This window comes from Centroberyx affinis, unplaced genomic scaffold (assembly GCF_046629955.1).
Source record: "Centroberyx affinis isolate AG114_WGS23_722 - 3 ecotype Tasmania unplaced genomic scaffold, CSIRO-AGI_Caff_v1 ptg000112l_1, whole genome shotgun sequence".
In the NCBI taxonomy this organism is placed as follows: Eukaryota; Metazoa; Chordata; class Actinopteri; order Beryciformes; family Berycidae; genus Centroberyx; species Centroberyx affinis.
Genome location: NW_027278814.1, coordinates 930,929 through 945,611, shown reverse-complemented (window position 1 = coordinate 945,611; position 14,683 = coordinate 930,929). Strand labels below are relative to the sequence as shown.

The window sequence follows — 14,683 nt, the reverse complement described above, 5'->3', positions numbered from 1 at the left end:
AACGCAATAATATTCCTATAATATTCCCATAAAATATAGTGTGTGTATGTGGTACTCAATAGTGAGTTTATAGTGACTTCGTCGTACTATGGTATTTTTTTTTAAATCTCAGGTATTATTATAATTCCTATGAGGACTAATAGTTTTGCTTTGAATTTGTAGCCTATAGTATTCCTCAAAAAAATGATCAATGGATTGCTATATGTTTATTTTATTGTCATATTGCCACTGAATGATGCATCATTGCGACTGAGACCTCTGACTACATTGATAAGACGTGGGAAAACTTTTCTATTTTTTATCCCACTTCACTACGGCCTATTTATGAAACCTTCTGGTGTTTATGATGATGAGCAGTGAAGTTTCCAGAGGAGAAGCTGAGCTGTGCCTGGGTGGAGGCGGTGCTCCCGGCAGGCAGGCAGGGCTGGGTAGCAGCAGACCGACCGCAGCGGCTCAGAAACATCCAGCAAGGAGGGGACAGTTAACGTTAGAGGAGGAGGAACAAGGCAGGCAACACTGACAATACCGAGCTATACCGTCGTGACAGCGTGTGTCAACACAGAAACACTCAAGGAACAGCGTTTTCATCCCATGTATTTTTAGAAACAGGTGAGCATGAATCGCATCTAAAGCGGCTGCGTTGTTGGTGGGAAAGCTGTCAGTCCGCACCCCGCCCGTCCTGCTAACTAGCGGATGATGCCTGTCATCCCCGCTTCCCTCGGCCTGGCTAGCTAGTCGGTCCCCCCCTTCCCCTTAATTCCAGCAGTCTAACAAATTAGTTAGCTTTGTATGAGCACCAGCTAACTCGCTATTTGTTGGTTTTACTTTAATCCGGTCGCTAAATTCGCTAGCTACATAACGCTAACAAGTAGCTAAGCTTCTTATGGTGTTTGACTTGTGCCTCAGTGCCAGTGTTATTAGCTAACCGCCTCTCTTGCTAGCTTAGCAAGGCTGCAGCGCTTGTCTTTGATTATTTGTAAGCTAGGCAATATTGCCTGCTGGCTTGGTAGCTGTTAAGGTGTAATGATTGAACCCCACCCGCCCAGATAGAAAACCAATGCTGAAGGAGGCTATTTATGCCATGACTTCAATGTGGGATTGTGATTTTCTTTGTAAACAAACCTTGTGGAGGAGAGTGCATCCCTTCAAGCTACATTTGTTGCTCTCTTGCATTATCAACTTCTTGTCTCTTAGCTGCTATGAAAACATGCCTAACTGTTCTGTGTTGTCACTCCATAATTAAAACACACAAGTGCCATCTAAATGTGATTACAAGAACCTACATTATTGCACAGTGCCCTGACTTTGCCCTCATCATCTGAAATGGAAAAAGTGTGGCCTTTACTGATAATTCTTTTATGTTTGATGTTTAAGTTTGATGTTGTTGATACAAAACAAGCAAGGTTGCAAGGATATGGTGAAAATGTACACAATGGTTAAACAAGAGTGTGTTGCAAATCACAACAGCCATGCTGCTGTCAGGTTAAAACCTCCCATCCTCACAAAGTCAGCTTGTTAGAGTTCTGCTTCGTTGTCCTTCTGGCAGCCCGTCGTCACCATGACAGCGGAGGAAACCATAAACGTGAAGGAGGTGGAGATCATCAAGGTGATCCTGGACTTTCTCAACTCCAGGAAGTTGCACATCAGCATGCTGGCTCTGGAGAAGGAGAGTGGCGTCATCAACGGGCTCTACTCTGACGACATGCTGTTCCTCAGGTAGATGAAAGAAAAAAATCGAACAACAGCAACAGTCACATCATGCAGTCTGGATTACAGAGCATACTGTCTTCTACTGAGAGTCAACTCCAAAGGGTAGTTTACTGTGAGACAGGAACATCAGGCAGACTATCCTAGGTATAAGTTTTGTGTACTCTGGTTTCTGATAGTATCTCATACATTTCTGATAGTGAAACTGAATCGCTGCATCAGATCTGAGTGCTCCCTTGAAAGTCAGCCAGCAGTGTGTTGTCTGCAGATCTGTATGGATTTTCACTCAGCTTGAGCGTTAAATGCATAATGGGATTGCACCTTCTGTTGTGAAGTTTCCATTCATTGACCTTCTTTTATCTTGTCATTTTTATTGTGTAATAGACAACAATTAAGAGAATGCCACAGCAATTAGGGAGACATAGACTCTTCTTTTGTTCTTTTGTTCTTTTTTGTGCTTGAGGTTAGGCATTTGTTGACCATTTTAAAATGAGGACATTATTGCAGGCATTACATGCGTATAAATGAAATGTGATCTGTTTCAGGCAACTGGTGCTTGATGGCCAGTGGGATGAGGTCCTGCAGTTCATTCAGCCTTTAGAGTGCATGGATAAGTTTGACAGAAAAAGGTGCGTGTTCATAATCACAATCACAATCACTTTCATTACATACAAGTTTATATGTACTTTTTGCACCTTTCTATATGTACAAGTTATTTGACTCTGTGAGGTTGATGCTGAGGTACACATGAACACAGTAACAAAGCTTTGACACTGCATCGTCACATTGTCTTCCGTTGTCAGGTTCCGTTACATTATCCTAAAGCAGAAGTTTCTGGAGGCTCTGTGTGTGAACAACGCCATGTCTGCAGAGGACGAGCCACAGCATGTGAGTCAAAACACTGGATAATGGAGATCGACTGATTACTGTTTTTTGAAGGTTGCTTCCAAGTTTTAGGAGCCAAAAATTATGAATATTTTGTGAATATATTACAATAATAAGATCAGTAGTAGCCGCAGAGCTCCCCTGTCAGCAGCATTCACCCTTGAACCCTCTCATTTATTTACAGATCAATTTTTTTTAACAAATTCAGCAAATATAATGTACCACGATTTTGTAATATTATGATTGTCAGTGTTTGAAAAATTTGGTTAATAGTGATAGAAATTTATTTAAATAACCTAATTGTCCAAAATGTTTTCCAGGCCCCCCGAATGACAGGTCAGCCTTGAATCACCATCCTGGTGAATAGACTTTGCAACAGCATGGCTTTGTCTTCCCTCTGACTTTGGTTGTCATGACAGTTAAGGAAGCTTGTTAATCTCAAGGACAAGAGAGACAAAAAGAAAAAAGTACTAAAATTGTTGATCAATTAAAGTCAAAGCTTTTACACAGGCGATCTAGGGATTTCATCTTTTTTTTTACTGATTGCAGAACAGTTGTTTGTTTAAATACATTTCTAGTCATAGTTTGTACCTGCAGCACTGCAAGTTATCTAAACAAGCGTCACAGCCTCTCTGTGTGGGGGAGGAGTAGGCAGGTTGTGTGTGTGTGTGTGTGTGTGTTGAACAGTGGCTGTGTTTACATGCAAGTAGTCACCTGGCTATTGGCCACACTCTGATTAAGTTCTTATTTGGGTTAAGCTGTTTACACGCACCTTTTTATACCGTGCAAGTGAGTATCCCTGTTGCCATGAATAAACCTGCAATGTCCCGCCCACAAATGAAATGGTCCGCCAGAAAAAAAGTATGAAAGCTGTGGCCGGCAGCTGCCCGCTCCGTCTTTGATTGGACAGTAGGTTACTTCTAACGCAGGGGAAAGAAATGATGATCCTAGTAGTAACAGCAATAGAAAGTACTGCTCGCCAGCGTGTTTTTGTTGACATGAAAATGTACCCATAATGCAGTGCGAGTCTGAGTTTGCGCACATGGCGAAAAACAAAAGTAGAAGGAGTAAGATGTTGACATGACACAGTAACCCATTTAATATGGGAGTAAGCCAGACATCTTAACTGTGATCCTCATAATCAGAGTATGAGCTTACTCAGGGCTATTGATCGAGATATGACGTTTACATGCGTCAACCCAGAACCAGGTTACTGAGTGACCAGGTTAAGAACTGAATTGTCTGTCCATATAAATGTAGCCAGTGAAAGACAGGGGCTTGCTGCCAGAGGGCATAGAAATACTAGTTGACGAATATATGCTGACGAAAGGCCAAAATGCCTTTAATATCCAATATGCCATATTTTGACATATTGGATATTAAATCAATATGCCCAAAATAATACTAATTATGATTGAATAGTGAGGATTGCTAACAGATTTATCAAAATCATGATGGAATAATTCCACTTTTTGTGATTTCGTTATTGGTTGCAGAAATGCAATGACACGAAAACAAATGCATAATGAAATATTCTGTTAGTGCCAAGGTGGCCACCTTGACTTCTGCCAGTGAAAAAAACATGCAGAGGCTACAATAGTACTCCGAACAAACATTGATAGATAGCTCTAAACCATATCTATGATTTCTAATTGCTTGTACCCTAATTAATCAGCAGAAACAATAAATCGGTCGACCTCTACTTGCTATGTGTCTAGCTTCCATTCGTTTACTTTCAGAAGCCATTGTTTCTTCATCCGCTCATTACTCATCCTCTTAATTCAGGCTAGCTGTAGGCCTACTGTCACATGGCGAAGCTGTGAATGCAGCCTGTGTCAGTCTGCCAGAGCTATCGTGTCCTATTACTGGATTAGGTCGGGCTTCTTTGGACATCTGCACACCATGTATTGGCGTGCATACTTGCTGGCAATTGTTTGTGCGGGGGAGTGTATTGGGTGTTGTCATATGGGCCTGATTGCATGTCTATTAAAATTGTTTTCAGAATGCTCCAGAGCAGCTTTTTTATCTTGGGAATCTGAAGAAATCTGTAGAGATGAGCTAGGCTTGTGCTCCTGATCATTTTCTGTATTTTTAGTGTATGTTAGCCTTGGAGCTCTTTTTCAGTCTCACTGACATTTCCCTTCCCTCCTGTGTGCTGCTGGAGATTAGGCTCTCTTGAAAAGAACTGTAATTTTCTACCTATGCTGTTCAGAAAGAAACTTCTACTCTATCATCTAAGACAGTTAAAAAATATGTGTTTCAGTTGGAGTTCACTATGCAGGAGGCGGTCAAGTGTCTCCATGCCCTGGAGGAGTTCTGTCCGTCTAAAGATGACTACAGCAAACTGTGTCTGCTCCTCACCCTGCCGCGCCTCACCAACCATGCTGAGTTCAAGGCAAGCACTCTGCTACAGTAAATTGAAATTACAGTTGACATGCTTTATACTACCTTAATATTGCAATAATAATATAGCAATACTTAAATTCCAACTCAGAGTACCGTAATATATGATACTTGTCCTACCATTCAATTTTTGCTTGTTGGACTATTTCTTTTGTATTGTCTCATTTTTGCTCTCGTTTGGAATGTGCTGTGACTCAAAGTTATTATTGTTCCATAACAGTAATCATGTTTGGCTGAAGTGTTAGAAAGGCAATTCTGCTTCCATGTTAGACAAGTATGTTGAATGCTTTACTGGTGTCCTGCAGGACTGGAACCCCAGCACAGCGAGGGTGCAGTGTTTTGAGGAGGCCTGCACCATGGTGGCAGAGTTCATCCCTGCAGACAGGAAGTTGAGCGAGGCCGGGTTCAAGGCCAGCGGGAACCGTCTCTTCCAGCTGCTGCTCAAGGGAGTGCTCTACGAGTGCTGTGTGGAGTTCTGCCAGGTGTGGACCGCTAAAACCAAACAACATACGACTATGACCATGCATCCTACTCAAAAAGTAGGATGCATGGTCGTTTTTGACATTCTTTGATCATACAGAGGAGAGTAGAAGAATAGAGAAAAGTCTAGAAAATAAGTCACTAATTGATGGTTCATTCCCTGGTTATTGATTGTGTGTTTACCGATGTGCAGAGCAAGGCGACGGGTGAGGAGATCACAGAGAGCGAGGTCCTCCTGGGTGTTGACATGCTGTGCGGTAACGGCTGCGACGACCTGGACCTGTCCCTGCTCTCCTGGATGCAGAACCTCTCCCACAGCGTCTTCTCCTGCGCCTTTGAGCAGAAGCAGCTCAACATCCACGTGGACCGGCTGGTCAAGCCCGCCAAGACCGGCTATGCCGACCTCCTCACCCCTCTCATCAGCAAACTGTCCCCGTACCCCTCCTCCCCCCTGCGCCGCCCCCAGTCCGCCGACACCTACATGTCACGTTCCTTGAACCCGGCGTTGGACGGCCTGTCCTACGGTCTGTCTGGGCAGGACAAGAGAGGTCCTGGGGGGGACACAGCGGGGACCAAAGGGGTCTCCCCCATGTCCCACTCCTTCGCCAACTTCCAGTACCCCGGAGTAGGGGGCCAGAGCCTGAGCAGGAGTCTCATGATGGAGAGCTCCGACTGCCACAGCATCTTCGAGGAATCACCCGAGAGGTAAGGGAGATTTGGACAGGAAAAAAAAAGCTTTGCCTTAAAAAGGTAAAAGAGGTACAGCTAGAGGGAGGCTCTGTGAATGTTTTGACATTTTGTTCTTGCATAACACCTTGTTTGAAGTATGTGACATCAGCGAGTGACAGCGGTGATCATCTGATATCTTAGGTATGATAATGATCACAGAGGTACAATAATCTGTTGCTGTTTTCTTTGTGCTAGCTCAAGGACAGACACGCCTGTGGATAAGATGATGGGTTCGGGTGGAGCCCAGAACTTGCGGCCCGCCTCAGCTCCTGGGGAGGAAGCCCCATCACCTGGTTCTGCTGACAAGAATGAGGTAAATCCTAACATTGCTGACCTCCACTTCTTAGCTCGATAGACCTGTTGCATGTGAAACTTTGAGTGAGCCGCCATTGCTCTGCCCACTGCATAAATGCTGCATTCTTCCATTCCCCTGTATTGTTTCTTCTCCTTGTTGTCACCCTCCAGGATGGGTGTTGCCTACAGCAACAGTCTAAATATAGGCCAGCCCTGAGAAGTCTTTTTCAGTAGGGTGTCTCTGAGTCACTGAGTCATCCTCCTGTAACTCCCCGTCAGTCTGAATTACAGCCTGGTCTACTTCAAGGCTTGACCTGGCTGGTTGGCTTGCTGACTGACTGAGTGACTGATTTGCTGGCTCAGTGACAGACTGACGGTCCCAGTCTCTCTGCTTGGATCGGATTGTTTTTTTTAATTAAGGAAAGTGAGCAGTCCACTCACCCGTAGTGTTTTTATAGTTTTATTATGTCCTGCCACCATTGAACATGGTATGCAGGACGTTATGTCATCGTGGTGGCATCTGTGTGTCTGTCTTTGTGTAGACACAATCTTGTGAACACAATAACTCAATATGATGGAAACTTCATGCTTACACCACAGGTTCCCTCTGTAGAGCAGATGATCTAGTTAGATTTTGGAGCACCTTGCTGCACAAATTTGCAAATTAATGAAGACAAATTGATTTTCTTGAAACTACTATAACTCCTTAATGCTTTAGAATTCAGAGTTCACCCATGTGTTATGTATGTTGACATAGAAATATTTGCTAATTAATGCATTGGTTAGCTTAATTTATGACCTATTTAGCATAACTTGTTATGTTTAATATATCATGGTGATTATAAGCAGCTCAAGTGCCTCTTTTGTAGGTAGTCAGCCAGTAGCAAGGGAGACTGGGTAGGGCAGACAGGAAAAAAAAAAGCTCAGGCGGGGTTTGATCCTAGGTTAGTGGGGCCACATGTGGCTCCAGACGCAGGGGGCTTAACCACAAAAATGAGCCATTATCTCCATCTGTTTGCCTATAAACACACTGCTAGCACAGTGTCTGTTTCTCTGTCTCTCAGTCGCTTCTATTCTGGGTCTCTTGTGCAGCCACAGTGTGAAGTTACTGCTTTGCCCTGCCCTCCCCGTCACTCTGGAGACACATAAAGAGGCCAGAAGCAGGAGCAGACTTGGGCCTGTGTGATTTCACTTTCACACTCCCTCCCTCTGTCTCTCGCTTCGCTCTCGTTTTCCCCTCTACCCTCCTTCCTACTCCTAATCTGGCACAGTGCCAATATGTCCCCTTCTCTGCAAGTGTAGGGCCTTGCCCATCAGATAGTCGGGAAAGGAAGCAGAGAGCACAGAGGGGAAATGATCTGTCTTCGGCTCTCAGTCTCACCCTCACCTCTTTCCTTCTTCTAATACCTGAACTGACAGAAGAACGGGGTGGAGCTGAGCATTTTCCATTTTAGGCAGTTAGCTGATGGTCTCATCTAATGTGGCTTACAGTGAATGCTACAGTGGAATAAATTCCTAGATCAATAAAATGACAAGTAACCAATAAGGAGTGCAAGAGTCAGGGTCATAGTACCCTTACATTATTACATTATCACCTTGCAATATGAGGAGAAAGATGAACAGAAATGTTTCTTGCATGAAAGATGTGTGTCCATGTGTTCTTGTGTTTTCATGTACCACACATATTAACGTTAACGTGTTCGATCCTCAGCTTCGCGACTCGACAGAGAAGTTCGAGGAGTACTACCGGCAGCGCCTGCGTGTGCAGCAGCACCTGGAGCAGAAGCAGCAGCAGAGGCAGCTGTACCAGCAGATGCTGCTGGAGGGAGGGGTGCAGCAGGGAGCCCCGCAGAGCGACATGCAGCACAGCCTCACCGAGAAGTTCCTCAACAGGTACCGACACGGTGGGACATGGGACTCCTGCTGAGAATGCCCCTCGTCGGGCAGGGATTGCGCATCCATAACATATAAACACCTGCCAAGTCATATAGCAGGCTTAAGAAAGCGGTTGCACTCCGCCATGCGAGGACAGTGCGGTCGTAATACATGCACACACTGGCACAGCTTGGCAGAATTAAGCTTGCTAATTCCAGTGTGGCTTTTAATATCTTTGTACAATTGAGGAGCAGCTGTCAGACAAGGAGAGGTAGGTATGGTGCGGGGTTGATAATGATGGGTCCCATGTGGCTTTCACACACACCTCCCCCACAACCTGCCTCCAGTCCACACTGCACCATCTGTGGTGATCAGCTACGTCACAAGGGACTGTCACTTTCTGTATTTAACAGTTGCACACAATATTATACCCAGACTCCACCCATAACTTATTAGCCATCAGGACCATTTTCCTTGCCAATATACCAACTTTCAAACCATAGGTGTCACCCTGGCAACGAGCAGTACATTGATAAAAATGACATTTAGGAAGTTTGTTTCTCTTTTGCTCTGTCAGCGGGACAAAGGCCCTTTGATTTTCCCCCTAAGTTCCTCCCACTCCTCCCTCTCTCCCCCCACCCATTCCTCTGCCTCTCTGTGTACCCCCTGCATTATTCACAAGGCCAGTGCATAATGACATCATTACTTCAGTTTTCTTTTGTTCCCTGCTCTTTGCAGTTTTAACTAGATTCAGACAATATGTCCATGGCAGAATATTGTTAGATCCTGTCGATCCAGTCGGAGGCAGAAACGAGGCACAAATGGCCTGTAGGCAAAAGTAAAATGAAAGCCAATTTTCCTCCTTTTCCAATACAGTTTAAAGAAATACAAAAAAAATCCTCTGTAAACAAGAATGTCCTAAAGAAGGAAGGAAGGAGGGAGTAGAGAGAGAGAGAGAGAGATAAAAAGGGTAATGGAGAGAGAAAGAAGTAGAGAAGAGAAAGAAGAGAAAAGGAGAGATAAAAGAGAGAGACAGAGCATATACATGTGTCCATTAATGTGTTTGTGTGTGTGTCTGTGTGCGCACGCTCCTCAGGTCCATCCAGAAGCTGGAGGAGCTGAACGTGGGGATGGAGAATTTAGGAGAGGAGGTGCAGTCTCTGGCCCAGCAGTGTAACGGCAACGGGAACACGTCTGCCACGGAGAACAACAACGACCCTTCAACTCTGACCCCGGAGCAGAGCCACACCCAGGGGGGAGGGGTGCTCAGCAGCACCCCTCAGCACACTGCGGGGGGCCACGCAGTCCCTCCTCCCAACGAGTCCCCTGTTGTCTCCCAGAGGTGGGTGAGATTTCTTTGTGTGTGTGTATTTGTATTCATACCAGGGTTTCTGAATTAGATGATTACTATGTTGTGTGTTTTGTTGACAGTGGGCAGAAACAAAAGGGAAGTCAGCAAGGTGACTCTCCAGGCTCCTTATCCCGAAGTAAAGAGGTAGGAACGCACACATGCACACACACCAATACAATATTAATACTACTACTCATAATGATAATCCTCAAACAATACTGTCAGACCTGTTGTAAAAAGTTCATACTTCAAACAAGCACATCATGCCTCACTGTCCTAGATATTGAACCTCATGATGGGGCCTCATGATAGTGTTTTGTTTATCTACAGTTCCACAAGGCCACTCTGTCTCTATCAGCCCTTCCACCACAAGTTTAAGGGTTAGGGTTAGCCCATTTTCTCTCTCCAAGGCTTGACACACACTCTATCCCTCTTTCTATCTCTTATTCACCTGTGAAATATCACTCAGGCTTGCTTCCACTCACTGTCTCACTCACACACTCCCTATTATTGCTATTACTATTTTGTCCTGGTGTTCAGAAGGGTGAATTGTTATCCAGCATTCTCTGAACTTCCCTATAGATTTTAGAGAAAAGCACTTTCCCTGTGTGTTCATTATAGTAAGACATTGTAGAGAAATGCTAATTCGGGGTTTGATTAAGCAGATTATACCACAGTTTCAGCCGATTGGTGGTGATGTCATGCTGGCATGATGACAGTATGGATGTCATAGGGTAGAAAAGATCAGAGTAGATTATGCCGCTAATTACATTTAATCTGTGTGTGTGTGTGTGTGTTTTCAGGGCGACAAGCCCAAAGGCCTGTTTGTGCCAGTGAATACTCTGGAAGACACTCAAGCTATCCGCGCTGTAGCCTTCCACCCGTCTGGGGCGCTGTATGCTGTGGGATCCAACTCCAAAACACTACGCGTCTGTGCTTATCCAGAAACTCTGGACACAAGGTAACAAACATCTGAAGAGTTTCATTCCAAAATAAGATATCCAACTTTTAAGTCACACTCTTTGTTAGAAACGGATTGATAGTACTTAATTAAAATAAATGCTAGTACTTTTTGAAGCACAGTAGGCACGTTAAGTCATTGACTGACAAAATCATGTCACTTTTACAGACTGGATAATTTATATGTTACACATTTTTTTTTACCTAAACGTATATATTGTATTGAAATAGAAGTTGTCATTAGGAACTACCTTTTTACTCTTCTGCTCTCCTATTGTTTCTGTCTTCCTTCTCTCCCCTTGTTTCTCTGCCCCACCCTTCCTGTCCTCAGCGGGTCAGGTCCAACAAAGCAGCCGGTTGTCCGTTTCAAGAGGAACAAGCACCACAAGGGTTCTATCTACTGTGTGGCCTGGAGCCACTGTGGGCAGCTGCTGGCCACAGGCTCCAATGACAAATATGTCAAAGTCCTGCCTTTCAGCGCTGAGACTTGCAACGCCACGGGTAAGCGTACTCCTCATGAGTGCTATAACAGTCTTGTTTGCAAGTGTCAGCAGGCGTTGGATGTAATAATAATGTGATACTTTATTGATCCCCCCGAGGGATATTCTCCTTTCACTTGAGGTCACTGTCTGTCTCTCTCTCTCTCTCTCTCTCTCTCTCTTTCTTTCTTTCTCTCTCTATGTCCTAGGCCCGGACCTAGAGTTCAGCATGCATGATGGCACCATCAGAGACCTGGCCTTCATGGAGGGTCCAGAAAGTGGAGGAGCCATCCTGATCAGTGCTGGAGCAGGAGACTGTAACATCTACACCACCGACTGCCAGAGAGGACAGGGCCTGCACGCACTCAGCGGACACACAGGTTTGCTGCTTCATGCATTCACAAACCTATTCATTTGACCTGTTCTTTTACTCCAAAACTTGTAGTTTAGAGTCAAATGTGTAATTTGTGTGTTGCTGTCCAGGTCACATTCTGTCTCTATATACGTGGGGAGGCTGGATGATTGCCTCTGGCTCCCAAGACAAGACGGTGCGTTTCTGGGACCTCAGGGTGCCCAGCTGTGTCCGAGTAGTGGGGACTGCTTTCCACGGCTCAGGTAAGGCTCACTGGCTCATTCGCCATGTGTGTGTCAATCATGCAACTGCGCACTCACTTTATACTACAATAAAGCTTTGGTGTATCAATTCACTACACTATATTCTAGCAGTGCCTTTGCCTCTCTCCTTAATATACAGTATAACATATACCAGTTGGTGGACACTTGTATCCAAAGCACCATGAATGCATACATTCTTAGTCCTAGTGGGAATTTAACCCATAATTATGTGACGCCAAATTGTCTTTTCTACCTGAAATCATGGTAACTTGTAAATGTTGTATCATCCATTTCTGGAAACTGAGACGCACACAAGATCACCTCCATCACCTTTCTCTCTCTCTCTCTCTCTCTCCCTCTCTCTCTCTCACTCCACAGGCAGTCCCGTTGCCTCGGTAGCAGTGGACCCTAGCGGCCGTCTCCTAGCAACAGGACAGGAGGACAGCGCATGCATGTTGTATGACATCAGAGGGGGACGCATGGTCCAGACGTACCGGCCGCACAGCAGTGATGTGCGATCCGTTAGGTTCTCCCCCGGAGCGCACTACCTGCTCACTGGTTCCTACGACACAAAGGTCATGGTCACCAACCTCCAAGGTAAGACTAATCTGTTGACACAGACAAAGTAATGGTACAAGTCCCCCAACAAAAAATAGACACGACCAAACACAATTCAAAAAAGAGATGATAGGCTGTGCTTGGGTTTCTGTTGTTGCATTTGGTATAGGTACCTCTTCTCACCTGTTTACCCTAGCCTCTAATGTCTATAAAGGTAACAAGGACAAACAATATAAAGATAGGTTTAGGTTGCTGAGTTTTAATAGTTCCCTCACTTATTTATCCTTTCCTTGGTATCATTTTACATTGTTACGCTCCCTTCCCTAATGTCAAATGCATTAAGCTACCTGTAGGATCTGCTTGATGATGACGCCTAGAAGCAGGCCTGTTTTTCCCAAAACACCACATCTTTTCCATGCTCTCTTGCCCATTTATCATGCTGTGAATATCCAAATAATAAGTAAATTATTGAACTACACTTACTGGAGCTGATCCTCAAATGGGCCCAGGAGTGAACCTGGGTACTAGAACCAATGTTAGCTCCACATCTACATGAACGTCTATAGGAAACGCTGCATTTTTGCCTAATAGAATCTAATGCAGGGGGTTGATTTGTCTCTCTCAACTGTATGTCATGATTTTGTGTTTGCCTCCCTGAGCTCCATTCTCTGTGTGTGTCTAGGTGACCTGACCAAGCAGTTGCCCCTGAACGTGGTGGGAGAGCACGGTGACAAGGTGATTCAGTGTCGGTGGCACACACACGACCTGTCCTTCCTCTCGTCCTCCGCTGACCGCACCGTCACACTCTGGACACACAACCCCTAGCACACAAAACACACAGCCAGTCAAACACGCTAGTATCCTCTCATACATACTTTGAAACACACACATCCCCCCTAACACACACTGCTCCTTTTGCACTGTCTACACTGTTACACCCTTGCATCGCATACAACTTGCAAAACACAGTCACACACACAAACACGCATACGCACACACAGGTGATAGAGCCTTCCCCCCCCCTGACTGTAGGAAACCAAATGAATACAAACCTGTGATCAAAAGCCCACATGTTGCTGGTTCTGCCTTTTCTTTACTACTTTAATATGAGCATCTGTCACGCTGGCTGTTGTGTTCTTGAGGGGCGAACAGGAGGGTAAAACTCCCTGGATCATTCATTGTCCTCATTATCACTCCTCTCTTCATCCCTTAATCCATGCGGTGGCATCCTACACGTTCTCACTCCCTGCGCTCACCAGTCACAGTCACTGCATGTACATTTATGGAGGAGTTGGTTGAGGATAGACGCTACAGTGCTTTGTTCATGATGGTGCCTTCCTTGAGTTCTCAGTTTCCATTAAAAGCAAAAAAAAAAAGCCGGAAAAAATAGGTCATTTTTTTAAAGATCAAATTTTGTTACTTCATTTTGAGAAAGATTACATTCCTCATTCTTTTTCACATTGTTTTCTTACAGCTGGTGTTATGCTGCTATCGTTTGGGAAAACAAGAGTTGAGTTTATGGTGTAAAACGCGGATGTAAATTTTAACGTGTCGGTTTATCAGGGGCTGAATCTGTGGAAGTCATAATATAGTCTAGCTGTTGATCAGTCAGCTGTTGTCATTACTACTACCCTGTGGGATGTACTAATGTCTCATGTTACTGTGCCCATTGCATTGCTAGAACTCAAAATGTGTAAATTTGCTTGCGCATTTGTTTTAAATTGAAAATCAGTGTTTTGCTCTGAAGCTGTTCAGTGTCTTGCAATGGCTTGCTTGCAATGGAAGAATAACAAGTTATTATGTCAGCATCAAAGGGAATTAAAAATGTGAGTCTTGGTTTAGCACCCTAGCGTTCAATTTAGGATTTTTCACTGTACAAAAAAAGCTTTGGTTTGTCTACTGCTGTATTAATATATAACAACAGTAGGTGGCAGTCTTTGCCCATCAGAAGGGCATTACCATATGCACAATGAAATCTTAATGAAAGCACGGTGTTTTGATATTTATTTGGAACCAGTATTGGGGCATATGCATTGTATTCCTTTCTAGTATTTTATGTTCGCACTTTGTCTTTGAAACTCCTAATACTGATTTACTTATCAAGATGCATATTTAAGTTTTTGTTTATGTACAGTGTATTGTTTTAACAAATAAGGCCAAACTAATACATAGATGTATTTATTTCTCAATTGTGTTTTTATGTATGTACAGTTAGTATGTTTTTGAAATGCTAGTGGCTCTTGTATTTAGCCTTTCTAATTCTTGTTTTAAAAAGTGATTAAGTTAATTCAAGCTCAATGAAGTGTGATTGCTGGTACGTTAACTAAATAAAAGCGTCTTTTACACT

At 44.2% G+C, this 14,683-nt stretch overlaps 1 protein-coding gene across 1 annotated transcript; it reads left to right on the top strand.

Moving 5' to 3' along the window:
• Window positions 1–470: 470 nt before the first annotated feature.
• On the top strand, window positions 471–14,568 carry LOC139650039 (WD repeat-containing protein 47-like). Its single transcript, XM_071526574.1, has 17 exons — window positions 471–609; window positions 1,547–1,716; window positions 2,253–2,336; window positions 2,511–2,595; window positions 4,856–4,987; window positions 5,301–5,477; window positions 5,669–6,180; window positions 6,400–6,517; window positions 8,210–8,391; window positions 9,470–9,715; window positions 9,805–9,868; window positions 10,528–10,685; window positions 11,016–11,185; window positions 11,373–11,543; window positions 11,647–11,778; window positions 12,157–12,375; window positions 13,019–14,568. Exons 2-17 carry the CDS (start codon window positions 1,559–1,561, stop codon window positions 13,159–13,161), a joined length of 2,751 nt encoding a protein of 916 aa, XP_071382675.1. The 5' UTR covers window positions 471–609; window positions 1,547–1,558; the 3' UTR covers window positions 13,162–14,568.
• The last annotated feature ends 115 nt before the right edge of the window (window positions 14,569–14,683 follow it).